Source organism: Alligator mississippiensis, chromosome 5 (assembly GCF_030867095.1).
Source record: "Alligator mississippiensis isolate rAllMis1 chromosome 5, rAllMis1, whole genome shotgun sequence".
Lineage (NCBI taxonomy): Eukaryota > Metazoa > Chordata > Crocodylia > Alligatoridae > Alligator > Alligator mississippiensis.
Genome location: NC_081828.1, coordinates 28,714,807 through 28,735,656, shown reverse-complemented (window position 1 = coordinate 28,735,656; position 20,850 = coordinate 28,714,807). Strand labels below are relative to the sequence as shown.

Genomic DNA, 20,850 nt, shown 5'->3' with positions numbered 1-20,850 from the left:
ATACCTGAAGAAGGACTTTTTATTGTCTTTGGTTGTTGAAGCCAGCCCACCTTGGCCTGTCTAACTGATTCCCTGCAATAGCGCGCCAGGGAGATATATTCCTCCTTGGTGGCTGCTCCCTGCTTCCATTGCCTATACATCTCTTTCTTTGCCCCCAGACTCTCCTGGAGTTCCCTGTTCAGCCAAGGGGGCTTTTTTGCCCCCTTACCTCCCTTCCTACGTAATGGGATAGACTCCTTTTGAGCCTCAAGGATCACTCCCTTGAGATACCTCCAACCCTCCTGGACCCCCATTTGCTCTATGTTCTTGAGTTGCATCCCCTCACTAACTAGCCTTCTAAGCTTGCTAAAGTTGGCCCTTCTGAAGTCCAACACCTTAGCCCCACTAATTACTTTACCCACCCTTCGCTGGATAGTGAACTCGACCAAGTGATGGTCACTATCTCCCAGGCTACCATGAACTTGCATGTTCCCCACGAGATCATCCCCTGTTGCTAAGACCAGGTCAAGCAAGGCGCTACCCCTGGTGGGACTAGACACCACCTGGGTTAGGTGGAGGTCCTGCACACAGTGTAAGAACCTCCATGAGCGGCTTGTTTTGGCTGTCTGCTCCTCCCAGCAGATATCTGGGTAGTTTAGATCTCCCATGACCAGCGCCTCCCTCGCCTATGTGGCATCTGCTAGCTGCCCAGAGAATACATCGTCTAGCTCTTGATCCTGATGAGGAGGCCTGTAGTAGACCCCCACAACCAAGTCCTTTTCCCCTGGCCCCCCCTGGATCCTGACCCACAATGCCTCGGTGTTCCCCTCCTCCACCCCGGCCTTAATGGTGAAAGACATATACTGCTCCTTAACATAGAGTGCTACCCCCCCACCTTTTTTCCCCACTCTGTCACACCTGTACCCCTCAATGCCTACCACCCAGTCGTGTGTAGAATCCCACCATGTCTCGGTTAGTCTGACTAGGTCATACTGGGTGCTAGCAAGCAAGAGTGCGAGCTCCTCCTGCTTGTTCCCCATACTCCTGGCATTTGTATAAAGACATTTTATCCCCCAAAGGGAGCTCTTGGTGCCTCTGTGCCTTGATGTCATGTGTTCCCTTTATTACTTACCTGGTGTGGTCTGGTGCCTTGTTTATGGTTTACCAACCCTTTAATAATTACCTGGTGCAATCTGGTGTCTTGTTTGTGGTTTACCAACCCTGGGCTCTCTTCGACCACCAGTTTCCTGACCCCCGTCGAGCCTAGTTTAAAGCTCTTCGGGGGAGATCAGCCAACCTGCGGGCGAACAGATACTTACCTCTGGGAGAGAGGTAATTAGCGGTATGATAGGAACCAGCCACAAAGTTATTACACATTTTTGTGTAATAACGCCATTAATTGTATTAATATGTGGCTGGGTGACAACTTAAGATGTGATTAACTGATTAATCACATCTTAAGTGTAATATGTGCCAGGGCTTTAGATATGAATAATCCAGATTAGCGTGAAAGTTTGTATGGTGTATTTGTGAAGGGAAGTCAGTCCTTGCAAAAAAAATCCCCTTCATAGACATCAATTAATATAATCAAATGGAGAGAAATAAAGAAAACTTATGGGTCTCATTTTTTTCTCTCGTGTTTTATACTGGTGTAATGGAATTACTCCTGATTAATACCATTGTGAATGTGAAACCAAGCTGAAATGCCAAAGAAATCATTCTTAATTTAAAAATAAACAGATTGTTAATTTCTAATGACATCTTAAATCACTAAATTTATAGGCATATATTTAAAAATTATTTTTCCTGATATATCAGGGAAAGAACAGCTTCCAGTGAATAACATACTCATTGCTTAATTCCATCTTAAGTTGTTTTATTTGTTTTCAGGCCCACGCTTTAAAGGGATTCTACCTGACGTACTAGGAAAACTTAGTGTTTCCAGATTTGTACGTGTCCTCCTGGAAACACTGATTTATTTCCTGGTCAGTTCACTGACTAATCCCATTTACCAAACCTACACAGTAAAGCAAACCATATACGTAGACAAGATAATGGAAAAACCTACTTTCAGCTCTGTACTGGCCAAATGTGAAACATTGGTTTATTTGTATTAATTTGCTATGAAAAATATGAATTTCCTAGTGGTTAATTTGATCCTGAATTTGATGTCATACTATGTCATTTCTTTAAATCACAGAATATTGTTCACATTATAAATATGTGCATGTGTCCTCTTTTCTAATAGGGAGATGACAGTATTTGTTATATAAAATAGCTCTCAGTGTTCCTGCCTGAGATTCTTCAAAGAATTAGTTCATCAGAAAGTTCTTCACCAATCCTCAGACAGGCAGACAGGCCCTTGAAGGTATTGTAAAAAGGACACTCACAAATGAGAGTGTTAAATTTGAGTCACCTTTAAAAATATTGCTCTTTTAAGTAATGAAGAATAAAGGAATGCTTTTTTCTCAATTTAAAAAAAACGGATTTTATTTCAAATGATTTCCTAATTGAACGGCTTACAGAAGTATGTAATCATCATCTCCATTACTGCTGTTAATGGGCCTTTGTACACACCACAATATCGGCCTTTAAAGTGGCTTAAATGCCCTTTTGCACAACTTTAATGGCATTGCTGTTTGCACACTTGGCGTATTCCGCTTTAAATGACTTTGGTATGTAGCAAACTAAAACACCTCCAAGGTGGTTTAGTTTGTTACCTAACAAAGTTCAACAGTGCACAGGGCACTGGAAGCCAGAGTGCTTGGGGCTTAGTGGGCCCTGAGCTGCTCGTGGGCTGTGGGTCCCAGCAGCAGCCCATGCAGGCAGGCTCCACTGAAGAAAGAAAAAAAAGAAGCGGTGAGCCTGATCTTTTTTTTTTCTCCCTGGACCCTGCCTGCCTGCCTGAGCTCTGCGGGGGCCCAGTGCTTTCCTCCACGGCTACAGGGGGGGCTAGTGCTTCCCTCAACAGCTGTGGCACCTCCCGGGACCACATGGGTCGGGTGCCAGCAGACGGATGCCGCCTGGGGGGCTCCCACACAGCTCAGGGACCACTCAGCCTGCCAGCAGCTCGCCCCCACACCCACCGCTGAAGAGGCAGGTAAGGATTGGACCCCCACCCTTGTGAATATGCCATGGGGATTTTGTTTGGTTTAATTCTGCCTAAATTGAATTGGTGTTTAAAAACCCACTATTTCAAGTTTAGGGAGAAGTAAACCAAATTAAACCACCATGGTGTTTACAAGCAGCCTTAGTCTCTGCTTAGCAATAATTACACTTAAGTTCTATAAATCTTGTGTAACCAATAACATAATGTTTATACTTTTTCTAATTACGATATAAAAATCAGGCTTCTTCCATTTTCACTTTTACTGAATTGCCGACAGCGATATTTTTTCTATGATCCTGAGTGAAATAGGAATTTGACAGTTCTTAAGGATGAATATATATAGCAGTAAGGAGCAATGCTGGAAGACCATATGAGTACATTTCTGCTGAATTTTTGGTACCTGTAGAAGAACTGCAGGGACAGCTACCCAGAAGTGTAGCAAGCTCCTGCAGTGCCTTGGGTAGAGTGCAAATCACTGGAGAGTGGGGGAGAGGTGTCTTATGTGCCCCAGCTCCACGCTCTGGCAGCAGCTGCTGAGGATCAAGCTCACCATGTGCCAACTGCACAGGGCACCAGAATGCTTCCCTCTCCAGAAGTCTTTGTTATGGCAGGTGTAGCCCTGGCATAGAGGCTGCACAGCCCTGTGCACAGTAATGTCTGCGGGGAGGGGTCAAGAGGAATGCTTCCCCTCCCCGATGAGTTTTGCTACGGGAGACAGCTTCTCACCCAGTAGCATATGTAAAGTGGGGGAAGTGAACAAGGCACCAGGAACATCCCCCACGGAGCTGAACACTGCACACTGGCCCCACTGCATACTGGCCCCCAACACTGCAGTGGCCCCACAACAGAGTTTTCCTGCAGGCTGGTTATACATGGTGGGTACCATTCTGCTTGACCTCTTCCCCCTATTCATCACTGGATACAGGACTGCCCAGATTCTATGGCTGGGCTGTACCTGCTGTAGCAAAGACTTCTGGGGGTGAGTGCCAAGAAGGGGCATTCTGGTGTACCCTCTCTTAAGTTTGTGCCTGGGGCAGGTGCCCTGCTCACCTCCCCCTGTAGTTACACTGCTAGGGCTACCTACTGTCAGTGCTACTTCTCCCTTTTTCAGTTACCTAGTAAGAAGTATCACAAGTTCTCTGTATTGATCTCAGACAATCTGAAACACAGATAAACTAATAAGGTCACCAAATGTAACAGCAATACAGCCATATGTAAGAACTAATTCATAGCTAGAGGTTCTCTATAAAGACATGGTAAATGGAATATTCATTTCATTCAAATGAGACTACTAACAGTGCTGATCTTTGTTGTCTCTGCCAACAGTTAAGGTGGTTCAGGTTGTCACATAATGCTAAAACTGGCATCAGACATTTGTAAAACAGAGATTTAAAAATGCCAACAGGCCCAAGAGACATGAAAGCTGAAAGGTAGCTATGCAGTGAAAACGCGGAATGCTTGCAATGCTCTGCTTAAGGATCTTACATGCTCTTTATTAAACTGACGGAGAGTAACAGCTAACTTTTTATATCACATTAGTTTAAACTTTTTGAATAGTCAGTAATTTGCAAAACGCTGGAAATCTTCAACATCCCCAAAACCTAGTTTTCCTTTGACATATCAAATTCACAGTGAAATAAGGGGTACAAATTAGCATAGCTTCCTGAAGATGAATGAAGAGGTACCACTACATAGTCGCAAACCAATGGTATGGTAGAGTTTCCTGCTACTCAGATATAAAATACAAAACTATTTAAAGTGAAAGGACAGCATTGTTTGTATTTAAATATATTTGCATGGCATTTTTTTCCTAAAAGTCCTGGATACTTCTTTCCTAAATGCTTTAAAACATTTTAGCATCCAAATGTTTAAAACTTTTAATGTCAGGAATGTATCTGATATTCAGCTAGTTTTCTATACCCTACAATATCTTCACTTTGGTCTAAAACCTGTAAACTTTATTATGCTCTTATTGACCAGCCCTGTGGCACGTGTACAGTAAAGAGGAAATCTGTCCTGTTTCACTTGCTAAGGAAATCCCCTCCCAGCTAGCAATAGTGAATCAGGGCCCAAAAGTTTAGAAGCTGTTGTTGCAATAACCACTGAGCAGCCTGCATCGCAGCAGCATGGGGGCACAATGGTGAATCTTATAGCCCTACTCCTTCCTTATCTTTTCAATTTCCCCACTATTACAACATACATCAAGGCTCCCTGGGAACCACATAGAGGTTCACGCCCTTGTGCGGACTTGCCTAAGCCTTCTTTTTCCATCCCTAAAGAAGGCAAAACTTTGCCTCCCATTGCATATGGTTCCTTCTGCAGCCACTGAAGTGATAGCAAGATTTACCCCTTATGGGTTGAATTTCCTCTTAATAAATATATGTACACGCCAAGATCGCTTTTTTTCTGCCTCTTTGTTTTGAATATAGAAGCATTAGCTGTTGCTGCTAAAATGTTAAATGGTATCTTACTTAGTAAAACATATTCTAAGTTATCCTCCTATTTTGTCAGTCTGTTAGTGCAGTTGGAGAATTGCAAAGCCTTTGTTCCATCTCACTTCCCAGTTGTTGACAACATGTGCAATTTCCTTGATTACAAGGGAAACCAGCTAGAATGGGAAATTCTAGTCCTTAATGAACTGTGCCTTAACTACCCCTTGTCTTCATTCCTTTTCAGCTGCAGAATTAGTGGTAGCAATGCTTGATGGTGACTTGCAAGCAGCAGCTTCAATATGCAACTTATCAAGAATGAAATCAACAGCTGGTATCCTCTAAAGATTTCCTACTGGTATCACTTACCACATTAATTACATTCTGAGCGTGCATCCAATGGACTGAGCTGTGTGGATTTTTTTTTCTCAAATCTGAATAATCTATTGAATGTCTCCCTTTGAAGAAAGAAGATTTTTTTTTCTGCCATCCATTCTGTGATGGATTACACCAAAGATCTCTGCATCAACCCAGGATGAGTTGATATGGAAGCACATCCTTTCTGGTTATACAGCCTCCTCTCTATATATACACTCCAGACAGTATATCAATACATCTAGGAATAAGATCTATTGGAAATATTTTGTTTTCTTAGTTTAATTTGTGATGTATTAAACTGTCTGTTTGGCTCCAATCCTAATCATAATACCAGTCAAACTGGCAGAAAAACCTACTCTTGGCCTTGAAAGCACAAAAAGGAATCAACAAAATTGGTGACTTACACATAACCCCACCTCATGCCCTCCCGGACGAGCAGCAGGAGCAGCAGCAGGAGCTGCCAGATTAGCACTGGACAAGTGGTGCACAGCGGCGGAAACCACTCCACCCCACATCCCTTCCCACACTCCCCAAACCAGCCGTGGCTCTGTGCCACACCTGCCCACCCCTTCCCTCCCTCCTCCCCTCCCCTGCCCCCTCACACTACTCCAGACTTATTAGCTGTACACAGCTCTCCACGCTGCCGCCTCTGCTCCTCACTGCCTACGTGCTGCGCTGCAGCTGCCCACATGCACGGGCATTTATTGGACAAATTATCAGCCACATCAGGCCGATTTCCAGTACAGAACATTCTCTTCATATCGGTGCCAATCTGATATCAGACTGAAGTATCAGTGCACCTCTACCTGAAAGATGAAGATATGACATATTTCAAAGATTTTTGTCAGTTAGGTTCATCAGCATCAAGAATGTACCAAATATTTAAAGAACAGAATGAAACAATTAGGGGATGAGAAAGTCCAGGAACTGGTTCTCAAGCAGATAGCTCTCCTAGGTAATTTGAGGTCCAAGCTAAGTATCAAATTCTGTAGCAGTAATGCAAACATTATTGTATCATAATTCTGGCTGTCCAAGGTTGTCTTGGGGGACGATATTGTGGAGAACAGCAGTCTCCCACCTGGCTGGCTCCCTACTGATCACACCAGGAGAAGCTATACACTGGTGTGATGACTTAGCAGAAGAAAAATCGTAGATTTGACTGAAAATTCTCAAAAGTGCCTCAAGTCCCAATGACTTCTTTAAAAGAATGTATCTTTGTTTCTAGAGAAAGGGTTAATGTAATTTCTTGTCATCAGAACAAACACAACAAATTAAACGGAGAAGGTCCTCAGCATCAGCTTCAGACTAGTAAACCCCAACTCTCCAGAGGATTTCTACCTCTTGATCTCCCTAGTGGACATCTTGCAGCTCTTCTCCTGAGCCTCAAGGCAAGGCTAAGAAGACGCTATACTAGAATCCTCCCCTCATCCCCAGCCACGAGGGTGTGTCCCTGTATTCAGCCTCACAATCTTAATCAGGTGGATGAGGTTCATTAAATATGGGCTATGTACTGTCAGTGCTATTTCCTGTAATCTTTTTGCTTTAATTACTGGTTTAAGATCAGTCTCTCAGAGGGCAGATGTTACTGCCATCAGACTTCTGACTCCCTCAGAGAATGTTCTTATGCCTGGTAATATTCACCTGTGTTTACAGATACCCATTTTAGAGGCTCTTTAAATTGGAAATCACATTAATTAGATAAACTGTCTTTGTACCCTAATGGGTTTTTCAAGCAATCTTCACCCTGCTAAGATTTGAAGACTTCTTGGCTCATCTACACGAGATGCTTAAGGTGCAGAAGCCTAATTCTACTACACAAAACCCATGTTAATGCACAGTAGATTTTGTCTAATGTGTATTAACGTCACTAAAAAATCATTCATCTGCACTCATGTATAGTAGCACCGATTACATTGTCATTATGGGTACTAAACCTAATGTGCCATAATTACGACACAGTAAGGAATGTCTAGATGCACCCACTAAGGGAGAAACTGCCTTTTCCTGCCTGGTGCGAGGTGCTGGACCCAATGATCTTCTGAAGTCCCTTCCAGCCTTACAAACTATCAATCTATGAACAGCCTGACATATTCTTTCTAGTTGTCTGATATTGCCAGTTTGGCAGGGTTGCCATGCACCTCATTTTCACTGGCACAGTGTCATTTTAAACATCTGTCCTGGGCATCCCATCTTTTTTTCAGAATGGATGCTTTTGTCTCATTTTCAGTGGGAATGCAATGGTAGTGATGCTCTCCAGCCATGGGCTTCCTAGTCCTCTGGTATCCTGCAGCACTCCACCTCCCCACTCCTGTGACTTCTTGAAGCACAGTCCTTTCCAACAGACACATCCATGTTCTCCCATGCACTCAGCTGAGACTGGAGCTCAGAGACAGCAGAGCATGCTGGAGAGCAGCGGGGTGGGGGAGGGTTGAGCAGAAGACCTGCATAACTGGGATGCCAGAAGACCTGCATAGCTCCCCCACCAACATTTTTCAGGGTTTCCCCTTTTTAAGACTTAGGAATATGCTCACCCTATGTTTGAGGTAGTCACCAAGCAACAGATTTCCATTTCCCATTTAAAGCAGGACTGTCCAACTGGCAACTTGCAGGCTGAATACAGCCCATGAAGGGACAGTTGCAGCCCCCAGGCTCCTTCCCAGGGACCAGTCCCCCAATCACCCTGGCTGCAACAACAGCCAGAGTCTCCAGGGTCCCCCTCCTTCCTCTGCCACTTCCTGTCCTCGTTCCAGGAGACGGGGGCAGAGCCACACAGTGCAGAGATGATGAGGCAGCCATAAATCTGTCCCGTGCATGTGGATGGAGACCAGGCCTGCACAGGAGGGGAGATCACTTCCACATGGGGCAGTGGTGGGGGTGGGGAGGGCACTGATAAAGTGGTGAGTGGTTGGGATGCCTGCAAGGGGGCACATTGCAGTGGGAAGGGGGAATCCTGCCCAGATCGTGCAGCAATGGTAAGTGGAAGGGGGAGGCTGAAGGTAGCAATGGAAGGGATGCCTATTCAGAACAGTGCAGGAAGTGTCCTGGCAGCATGTGGCCCATGGCTTGCCTGGTGTAACCTATGAGGTGTGTGGTCCACAGAGACTTAGAAGTTGGACAGACCAATATATTTTTAAAGTCTGAAATTACCTTTCCCTTCCCTATCTCCTCCAAAGCTTTCCCCTCATATCAGATTAGTCAGCAGAAGATTGGACCACCCTTCCTAAATCCCTCAATGTATTTTTTAAGCTCTTAAAACAGGTACTGCATTTTTAATATTAATCTAGCTGCTTTCACGGGCTCTCCTATTCACATTGCAGGCTTACCATCGAAAGGGCACCACACTCCAAACGGAGGTTTAAATTCAACACTTCAAAATTGTGTCCTCAATCCTGTAATGAAATCTATGCAGGTCCAAGCGATCACAGCAATACTGGAGTCGCAGTCTGTAATTTTAAACCATTTGTCTTGTGCTCCATAGCGTTGAGTAGTAGTGATCAGGAAGTGCAAATGCTGCATGTCAAATTTCTTACAGGTCTGTACCGCTGCCAATAGGTGAGCATTTCCTATCTCAAAATATATTGCAATTGTGCAAAATGAGAATACATTCTAATGATCCCTGTTCCAGCAAGTAACATTCCTGTCAAGTCCATATTAATTATGAGCTGCAAAATGTTCATTGGCATTTTATGGCCAGCCTAAAAAATAACATATATTATTACAATGCTGTCATTCACTTGCATGGAGGACTACTTTCTTTCTTCATGTACTTAGCATGTAAAAGGTGTCACATGCCAAGACATTATTGCCTCATTTTTTTCTAGGGCAACCACAATGATAAAGCAGAGCACACTTACCTTAATTCCCCTGTCTCATCTTTCTAGTATTCACAGATTCACAGAAGTTTGAGGCTGGAAGTCTTGTATTTGTTTCCTTTGTCTAGAAAGTGCATCTATTAGTGAGCTAAATGTCACCTTCTCCACTCTTATGTAAGGAAAGTTGAATATTGTAATGCAGTATAAATTCCAATGCAATAATGGTCTTACTTTCATCTATATACCCTTTCAGCCATGGTAATATGAATTTGTGGTACACCACACTCCTAAATTTGTGGTTTTCCTGGCTACTAAAAGTGACAGGTTTCACTTACAAAGAAGGAATTACAGAACGTGGTGAGAATAATGAGATGCTATTACTATCACCGAATTTATTTTACAGAATTTAACAAGAATCAACTCCCCAAAAGTCTGTTTACCCAACTGTTAAAATCCAAAAGTTCATCCAAGCTGTACTAGTATAGCTTAATGTAACAAAGCAAGTGGGAAGAACATAAATGCTAAGAATGTATAGTGCCTTTGAGTTGTTTCTGTGCTCCTTGATGCCATATGTATTGGCAAGAATGCTGTCAAAGCTGATTGCTAAAGAAGCATCTTTGACAGCATTTTTCCCAACAACTGCTTAGCTGTCAGTTCATGGAAATTACTGCTTGTCTTGAGTATGTAAAATGCCAGCTGAGAAAGTGCCTGTGGTTCATTATACCACAGGAGATGAAACAAATATTGTGCTTATCCTGAACCAATGTGTTTAGAGTGAATTGTGCAACTAGGCTATGGATCTGTAACCACTTGGTTAGGTACCTCAGCTCTGCAGTCATGGACGAGAAAAATCAGAATAACCTTGTACTCACAAAGGTTTCTTCGAGAGCAGAGGTTCCCAAACTTTTTCTTATTGCATACCCACTTCCAGATTTACCAGCTGCCTGTGTACCCCTACCAGCATTTGTTTTATATTTAACCCCTTAAATGCCTATTATTGTTATAATGAATATTTAATCTGCCATTACACAATTTCTCCCAGGTACCCCCTAGAGATGTCTTGTGAACCCCCAGGGGTACGTGTACCACAGTTCAGGAACCCCTGTTTTAAGGGATGAAACATCTAGAAGAGATTAGTCATTGCTACCTAAAGAACAAATAATTGGTTAATGTTCAATGCGCAGTGAAAATGCAGAGTACTGTGGAAGTTATTATTTCATCCAGGTGATGGTCAATGAGGTGACTCAGATTGCCTGCCTGTAGTCAGTTAAAGCATTTTAATTCCTGTGATTTTACCTAGATTATAGAGTTGCTACCCTAATATTAAGATCTTTAGCAAGAAAACTATTTGTCTAAATGATTGAGTTATTTTATGTGATATGGAATTTTTTGCATGTGAAGCAATAAATCATTAGTCATTTGGGCAAGCCACTTAACTTCTTTGCATCAATTCCCCTACCTTTAATATCAGATAAATAGTGCTTGCCTCCCCCACAGAAATGTTCATTAGGACCTAATGTATCATTACTTAGGAAAAAAATCCCATTAACACTAATAGAAATTTTGCCCAAATAAAGCATGTAGGATCTAACTTCTTATGTTTGTGCAGCATTCTGATTAAGTGATTTTCAGAAGGCATTGGGTTCTGTTACAATTGGCACTGAGCTGTAAAGTAGTGGTGGTATTTTCCTACTGAAGTGAAAGAAATTATTTTAAATATATATCTATAAAAGAAATTCTAAAATTCTACCAATGTCTTCTCCCTGCGATTCTAGTCCAGATTAACTTCTCAGTAACAGAAGACGTTGCTGGTTGAATGCCTGAATTGCCTTTTTGTTCTGATCTTTCCTGACAATTTTATACAGCATTTTGTTAACATGAAGATAGAGGTACATATATAAACATTTAGAGAGAGAGAGGTGTTGAGAACTTCATATGTAAATGATGGAAAGTATGTTCAAACTTTACAGCATTCTAGCATGACAGAGTGCCCAGGCTGTTTGATATGCTTTTGCACTAGGCACTGATCCAACTTTTAGTTTGTTACTATCACATAAATTGTTCAACGGCAGTGAACAACTATGGTCTTCAGTTCTATGGCCATTACCTGATTTTTGGCACAAATTCTGAGACCTCATTGACTCACTAATTAATGGAAAGTGGCACAGAAACATCAAAAATAAAACGTGCTTTGTTCATTCTACATGACACAGTCCAGCAATAATTTTCAGGATCTCTGATTTGTAATTATCTTCCACCAACATTATTAATCATTTTCTGAATGTCATGTCAGAACTATGTGAATGTTACCAGTATACCGGATTATATAAAACAGGTGAGTTACTTCAGTGTTTATTGTTAACTCTTCTGTTTTCCCAAAACTTTAAATCATTTCTTCTTTCTTTTGTATCTCATGCTTTCTTCTGAAAGTGACTGCTATTCAGATATGCTTTCAGAAGTCCACTCCTGTAAAGTAATTTTCTTCTGTCTCTCCTATAGCTAACATCAGCTCTCAGTGTCTATCAGCAGATAACTCCTGTCATGTCAGTAAAAAAAAATCCACTTTTTTGTGAAAAGACAGCAAGGATGCCATCTGCTAGTCAGAAAACAAATGGTGTAATAAGGAAAATGTCCTAAATGAGTTCAACAACAAATAAAAAGAAGCAAAAGAACAACAAGGACCAAAAGATACTAATTAAACTATATGAATTTTGTGGAAACTAAGCAGGGAAAACATATTACATGTTTACATTTAAAAATCTTTTTTTTTTTTTGTGATGACACAAAGGCTTTTTTTTGTTGAATTCATTTAGGGAACATTTCTTATTACACCATTTCTTTTCTGGCTAGCAGATGGCATCCTTGCTGTCTTCCACTAGCTCCTATCCAACAAAATGTATTAGGAAAATACTCATTACATATAATGAAGTAGTCAATACATTATATGGAGATAAGTATAGCTGACCCATTTTGTATTAGTGCTTATGATTTTAACACTATTCCCATAAAATTATGGAGATGCATTCTGTTGTGTAGCGTTAACTCATGAAGTAGCTGAATTTCTTCAAACTTATCATAAATATGTTCAATTTTGCTTCACCTGCATGTGTTCAAAGATGAGTAATAATGCTTATCTATTGAAAATACATCTCAGAATCATAGAAAAGTAGGGCTAGAAGGGCTTTCAAGAGGTCGTCTAGTCCAGCCTCTGTTTGAGGCAGGATCATCCCTATCCAAGTCATCCCATATATATCCTTGTCTAACTGATTCCTGAAATTTGTCACACAACTACAAGGTATAGCATCCTAACCTGCCACACACAAAGCAAGGGGACAAGTGTCAGTGTCGTACTGCTCCAACAGTTGTTAAAATATGCTCAAGAGATCTAAGGATCATACAGGGCCATGCCCCCCACTATAAAGGAAGGTAACCCCCCCCCCCACACACACACACACACACACAGTCCACACCAATCTGACCATTGGGTAAAATTCCTTCCTGACTCCAAATGTTGTGATAGGTCTGACCCTGAGTGGAGGGGTAAGACCCTCTAGTTCAAAACATCCAGTTTTTGGTCCCAGCAGAACCACTGACACCCCCCAGTCAAAATCCTCAGTCTTCATTGCAGTCAGTGCCCAATGTTTCTAAGGAATGTGAGGGGAACAAAACCCCTCCAACATGTATAGCAACCAGATGGGAAAAGAAATTTCCTTCCAGGACTGATGTGGCAACCAATAAAGCCTAGAAACATGGGAAATAGCAATCGCATAGCTAGTCCTAGATCAACCCAGATCACTGCTGGTCCCTTTTTCTTGAACACCTTCAATAATGGATATTTCACAATTTTCCTATGCAGTCTATTCCACTGCCTCACTGTGGAATAGTGAAGTTTTTCCTGGTAGCCAATCTAAATCTGCTTTGTTGCAACTTCAAGCTATTGGTCCACATCCCACTTTCTGCAGCAAGAAAGAATAGGTGATCTCCATCTTCTTTGACAGCCCTTCAGATATTTGAAGACTGCAATTTGTCCCCTCTTAATTGCCTTTTCCAAAAGCTGAGCATGCCTTATTTTCTTCAACCTCTCAAGTCCTTTATTATTTTTGTTGCCTGTCTCTAGTCCCTATCTAACTTCTCTGCATCCCTTTTCAAAATGTGGAGTCCAGAAGTACAAGCAGCACTCTAGATGAGGCCTAACCAGTGCCAAGTAAAGAGGCATAATCACCTTCTGTGGCTTGCACCCAATTCTATTGATGCAGCCCAAAACTGTGTTTGCCTTCTGTGCAACTAGTTCACACTGCAGACTCATATTGAGTCTGTGATCCACTGAGATTCCTAGATCCTTTTCTCTAGGGCAGATATCCAGCTCGCTGTCACCCATTTGGTATTTGGGTTTTTTTAATTATTCTTCCCAAAGTGTAGTATCGTGCATTTGTCAACACTGAACGTCATCCCATTAACTACATAATATTTTTCCAATCTCAAGAACCTTCTGAATTGTGCTCCTGGTTTTCAGTGTGTTCGCAGTCCTTTCCTCTTTCGTGTCTCCTTCAAATTTGCTGATATTAACATGATCAAGTATGTCTTGATTTATATTTAAATTGCACCTGCATCTTTTTCTGTACACTTAAAGGGCTTCAAGTAACACTTTGTTTAACAGTATGTACATTATTTTTATAACTTTGTCTCAATATGCTTATAACACTTATGTTTAACATGCACTTTTTTCTTTTCACAAAGACCTCTGTCCATACACAGCTCATTTGGTGTCTCTTCCTGCTCCCGTCATAAAGCAGAATGGCATACAAAAAATACAAAGATTAATATCTAGTTTTAGTCTTCCCATACAGAGTAGACACTGTCTGAGAACATCCCATATAAGTGATAGTTCTTGTAAGACAACCACACTATGATTCCAAATTATATGTGTGCATGATGACAGTGATATCACTGACTATCCCATATTCCTTATATATTTTTGTGAGATTAAAAAATGTAATAGTTTATAACATAATTATAGCTACACTCATGAATGTCTCACAAGCTGAGCTGTTTGTGATTTCAAGGATGCTATTTCTTATGGAATTCAGATATTTATCTTGATTACTGATTGAAATTAACATTTATTCTTCCAGCTAAAAATCATGCTAACAAAAAAGCCCCCCAAAACTCAAGCCAGTGGCCAAGATTTGTTGCAATAAAAATTAAAAATAAATTTTCTTTAATTAAGGTGGAATCGTCACACAAAATTGCCACACTCTGCCACCATTTCTAATTTTTTCATCAAGATTTTCATGAACCTAACAGTCTCCTAAATGACAGCATTCTTTTTTTTATTTAAAAATATTTAATATCCTTATTTGAATGATATTCAGTTAATTGCACTCATTCAAATTACTATGCATAATTTAATCTAAAAGCACCCATACAGACTATTTGGAGAGTATGTAATATATATATATATTAATTCATTTATATAGATAGATATACAACATATATATTCTATATTATATAGAATATGTATGTATATATATATTCTATTTTGAAAACTGATTTGTTTTGATTTGCTTAGTTTCACTTTTTATTTTAAGTACTCATGCTAGTTAGTATATTTCAAAATACTGAATACTGAGTTATTTCAATGATAGTATGTCCAAAGAAGCCATTGTAGGTTTGTCTGAATCATCAAACCTATTTTTGAGAGTTCAGGTCTCAATTCTTATCTGTCCTAGTTTTCTCCTTCATTACAGGAAAGCAGATTGAAAAGTAGGCTTGATGGTAAAAGGGAAACAAAAAAATAAAAGGCATCGTGTGCTCCCCAGTGTTGAAAGAACTGAGAGAAATAGGGGGAGAATGGCAGCAGCAACAGAAGTGGGATGATGTTGGTGCTGATGTTGATGCTGAAGAAGCTCTCATAGTTTTTTCCTCAGAGGGAACCTGAAAGATACTTGGCTGAAGATCCCAGATAAAGCATAAGAGGAGACATTCCAAAAGAAAATGTGACTCTGGGAAAAGTTAAGAATTTTTATTTTTGAGTGGACAGCTGTGTCTTTGTTTGGGGTCACTGAACTACACAGGCTGGAGCAGAGAGGATCTAGGCTCCCTACTGATGCTACTTCATGGAGATACCTAACAACAAAGATTAAGGGAAGAAGATGATTTGGTCAGATGAGTAACTCCATCCATCCAAACCACCCTACCACCAGAAAGAGTGATTATAAAACAGCGTGAGGAGACTGAGGCAGAGCTGTGCAACCTGACCAGGGACAGGTAAGCAACCTTTCTACAATGTCCAATTTAGAGTTTAATTAACATATCTAAATATGTGCAGGTGCAAGCGATTTGAATGTCTAAATTGCCTGGTAATTATTTGAATCATTGCAAGGCAAAACACAGAGATACAGTTATGGAATCAGGTGTTCAAGTAAATACTTCTGAAGTTAACTAAAATAAACGTGAAGTAAATGTGGATTTTGCCACTAACTTAAATGGAGTTAGAATTCCCCTTGGGAGTTCGTATTGTTATTTAAGGATGACTTGTGACCTAGTCCTGGAAATAGCTCTGTGACAGAAGCAAGTCTTCTAATAAAATCAATGGCAATGCTCTAGTTCTCTTCAGCAGTGCTGACTCTGGCCATTTCCTGGTGAAAAAAAATGGTAGACAATGATGCTGTGCAGAAACAATGTGATTTTAAAGTTCATTGTTCTGAAGATGACATTCTCTCTAGAGTACTATTACAGGGGAAAGTCTAAGCTAAGTGTCAAAATTTCAACTCACTGTTTCATCTTGATACATAATTTTTTTTTAATTATCATGTTTTCTGGGTTGTTTTTTTTTAAAAAGACCCTAACCCTCCCATCCCCTGATGTTTATACAGGGAATTTGTGTGAAAGACAATCATAGAAAATGAGGGTTGGAAGGGACCTCAAGAGGCCATCTAGTCCAACCCACTGCTCAAAGGAGGACCCATCCATCCCCCTTATATCATCCCAGCCAAGGTTTTGTCTATCCAGGTCTTAAAAACCTCTAAGGATAGAGATACCACAGGGTAGCCTGTTTCAGTGCTTTGTTACCCCTTTTCGTGAGAAAGTTTTCCTAATATCTAACCTAAACTTCCTTGCTGTAAATGGCTAGCTGGTTCAATTTTCCACAGAAACTTGAAAAACAACTTTTGTACATTGTAATATAAAGAAGGTAATTGGATTTTTTTTCTTTAAATGCAGCAGGCAAGATGTCAAGAACTAAATGACACTTGGGAAGGGGAAACATGCCACCATTTGTGTACAACCTCCATTTCTAAAGATGTGTGTGAAGTGGTGAAGGAGGAGCCCTGAGATGTAGAAGGAGAATACGGGAACACAGCCACCCGCTAACTTAACCCCTGGGAAATCTCTCTCAGGCTGCTGAAAAGGCCCCTTCTTGGTTCTTGACAAGAAACCTCTTTAAAAATACGGTTGTGAGCGGTGAGAACAATTTTAAGCAACTGCTCCGGGGCACGCCCCAGCAGCAGCTCCTTTCCCAGCTGTGGTGGCAGGTGAGCGAGGCCGGGTGGACCCATCTCTCCTGAGGCTGAAGAGACAAGGGGCAGCTCAACCCGTGTCTTTCCTGGCCCCGGGGGTTTGGCGCCGTGCGCGCCCAGAGCAGCGCCCGAGGGCTTGGGCAAGGGTGCGGCTTTCCCCGCCCCGCGCCCCGGGCCGCCCATCTTTCACAACACAATACAGGTAAGCAGCAGCCTGCCAAGAGCGACCAATCCGCGGCTCCCACCCAAGCAGCCAGCCAATGAGCACTGTCTTGGACCCGGCCCAATGGCAACATTGCTGGTGGGCAGCCAATCCGGTGCGGCCGGTGGCGCCCGGCAGCCCTGGGGGAGGTGCGCGGAGGGTGCGGGCGCGGGCGCTCCGCAGCGGGCGGGCGGGCGAGCAGGGTCCGCGGGCGAGGAGCATGGCCGGGCTGGGCGGCGGGGCCGGCTTCGGGCGCTGCAGCCACGCCGTGGTGCGGGCGCTGCCCGAGTCGCTGTGCCAGCAGGCGCTGCGGGTGGAGAAGGGCGGCGCGGTGGACTTCGCCCGCGCCGAGCGGGAGCACCAGCTCTACGTGGGGGTGCTCAAGCACAAGCTGGGGCTGCAGGTGCTGGAGCTGCCGGCCGACGAGAGCCTGCCCGACTGCGTCTTCGTGGAGGATGCGGCCGTGGTGTGCGAGGAGACGGCGCTGCTCACGCGGCCCGGGGCGCCCAGCCGCAGGAAGGAGGTAGGGGGGGTCGTGCCCGGGACCGGCGGGATGCGCTGCGCTGCGCTGCGCTGCGGCGGGCGGGGCCGAGGATGCTCCGGCCGCGCGGGACCTGCCCGTGGTCCGCCGCCGAGCTCGTCTTCTCGGGGTGGGACGCGAGAGGCAGGGCTGGGCACCCCCTGCTGCCTTGAACGCGTTGGGGTCCTGTATCTTGGCTGACCACGCTGGGAAAGGCGCTGGCTGCTCCCAGCCCGGGTCATGCCTGCCTGCCTTGGTTTTGGGGCCTGCACACACAGGTGGCCACCCTGGCATCTTCCGGGCCGGCCTCACCCAGTCCTTTCCTGCACACACAATTCTCCACTGTGGTTCCTCTTGTTGGCTCGGTTGTGCAAGGATTGGCGTTGCATTGTCATCTGTGCAGAAATCAGAGTGCTGGAGAAGCTGGGCTGCAAGGGGCCTCGAGGTCACGTAGTCCAGAGCCCTGCCCGAGGCAGGACCATCCCTGTGCAAACCCACCCGTACAGTCCATCACCTAAACTGTGCCTCTGCTATTGTCAGCTCTGATGCAACACAGAGGAGCATCCAGACCTGCCACAGGTAAAGCAGGGGAACCCTGGCAGCCAGCGCCCTGCTTCCGTGAAACATTGTCAGCATGTGCTCAAGAGATACCAGGTAGAGGGTCATGCCTCCCGGTGCAGACAAAGGCAAAATGATCTGAGCACTGTGAAGTGAAACCCTTGCGTGAAACATGACAATCTGCTTTGGCTACACTTGTTTAAAGTATGCCATCAGGTCAGTTGCTCAAAACCCTTGTAAGTGTAAATGATTTGGTGACAGAAAAGCCAGCGATACGTTCAGAAGACATCTAAACTTTATTGAGCATCACTTTTAAGTACCATAGCCTGTACAGGTGTTGGGTAGCTGGACACCCAATTGTATAAACAAGCTTCCACGTCATCCTTTATTCCATTACAATACCGCCCTTTCTCCATCTCCGTGTGATCACAGTTCTGATCCTTTTGATTATAGTGTCTTCCACTCAATTAAATACTGATTTTTCCCTTTTTCATGTAAAAACATATGTAGATCCAGTTTATCCTGTTTCAGCTTGCTGATGTTCCTGATGCCCTTTGCTCAACATCCAGAACAGAAGCGACTCATGTCAGAAAGCACCTTAGCATTCCATTCAGACAGGCAGGGGAAAGATCAGTCAGCCAGAAAATGAAATAAAAGCAGCCGGTATGGTCTCATTTGGGAAATGGCTGAAGCAGATTTGAAGTGAAGAAAAATAGGGGCTGTTAGATAATATAATAACAGCAAAGATAATGCAATAACAACAGAGATCCTTCATGGAACAAAGATCCAAATGTGGTCATCACAAAATAATTAATATTGTACATTATAACCTTACTCTAACTGAACTGTTTTAAGCAGCACATGCTGTAAGACGCACACATTTTTTTTTGTTCCTGGCTCTCCCTGTTCCTTCGTGTAGGTTTCACAGTATGAGGCTGCCTAACAGAAAGAGGTTTTTGTTTCAAGTGCATCATATTTACCAGTAGGTTATGAACAGCCATCTATATATCTTGTGCTGGGGCTGTCCATCTTCTAAGCAGTTGGGGTCTGAATGCCCCTGGGCCGCAGCAATGAGGACTGCACACCCACAACCCACTCAAGGGCAAGCCACAGGCTCCCTGGGCTGAACTGCCATACTGCATTGCCCTGCCACATTCCCCTGGGGCAAGGGGCAGGCAACAAAAGCAAGAAGAGGGATGGAGAGCCCTGAGTTTCAGCTGGAATAATGGAGGAACTGGTGGCCAGCAGCAGGGGGGGTCTTAACCCTTCACTGCCTGCCAGTTGGGCAGCTGCGACTTACAGTACTTTGTGGAAATAAATGAACAGTGTGAACTGTGACTCATCCTTTCTCTTTTTCCATTGTGTTGACTTGTGCCATGTTCTAACTTGCAAAGCTCCATCCTTTGAAATGGACCTGCAGTTGCAATTTAAGAGTAATTCTAATATATCATTCAATGCCTTATATTATTTTAATGGAGTTAAATTTATCTTGATCTCATGTGTTTCAAAAAATTTGAAACAAAGATGCCCTAGTGCCAGTGTTCACATGATGCATGTGTGACAATACATGCAATATTAAAGTGAATGCTTTAGGGCTCTGTCCTGAACTCCTGAATTGCTACATAGTAGAAACCAGTGAGAAATCTGAGATTAAAAGGAATACAGGGCTGCTATACACGTGCAGGGAAGCTGCTCTAATGCGCTGAAATTGTAGTGTCAGAGCAGACTTGATTAATCAAGTCCACTGGAGTGTGGTAATTACCACACTCCAGCAGACTCCAGCATCATGTGTATCAGTGTGCCCATGCTGAAAAATGATGGCAAATGATTCAATCTCATTGAATGAGCTTTAGTTTAAAGTGCCCCGCCACCATTTTCGGTACACTGATACATGTGACACTTTAAATTAGCATGGCTCTCAGAGCCATGCTAATTAAAGTGTCCGTCCATTCCCCCACCCCACAAAATTCCAAACTTCTGTTTGCTAAGTTGAACTGTGCAATACATCCTTGGGTCACCAAACTATCCCCTTAGCTTTTGAATACCTCTGGGCTGCTGTCTGTCTGGGAGAAGTGAGATGGGGTTCTGAGTAAGGAAACAAGCTAAAAAATATTGTGAGACTGTAGATGCATTAAATTGGGATTGGGCCATACCATCTATTCAGATAATTTATGAATGATCATGTAACCCTTTTCCTTCTAGCTGTTGTCTTGGCTCATATGAGAACACTGACTGTAAACTGTGGAAGTTCTGTGAAACAACACTCATTACAAAAAAAACGGGGGGAGTTTGCATTTAATTTTTACCTTTTTCTAAAACAAAAGTTGATTTCACCAAATATTTCAT

The 20,850-nt window shown here is 42.9% G+C and overlaps 1 protein-coding gene and 1 long non-coding RNA gene across 2 annotated transcripts in view; both read left to right on the top strand.

Moving 5' to 3' along the window:
- LOC109283576 (uncharacterized) overlaps positions 1-7,411 on the top strand; it is a 47,983-nt gene extending 40,572 nt beyond the window's left edge. The window contains exon 3 of the long non-coding RNA XR_002090798.2: positions 5,765-7,411. This is a non-coding gene — a long non-coding RNA (uncharacterized LOC109283576). The remainder of the gene's footprint in view (positions 1-5,764) is intronic.
- A 10,187-nt stretch (positions 7,412-17,598) lies between these two features.
- Positions 17,599-20,850, top strand: part of DDAH1 (dimethylarginine dimethylaminohydrolase 1) — a 105,181-nt gene continuing 101,929 nt past the window's right edge. Inside the window, exon 1 of the mRNA XM_006277506.4 lies at positions 17,599-17,949. Within this exon, the coding sequence (XP_006277568.1) occupies positions 17,647-17,949 (303 nt within the window). The 5' untranslated portion in view covers positions 17,599-17,646. The remainder of the gene's footprint in view (positions 17,950-20,850) is intronic.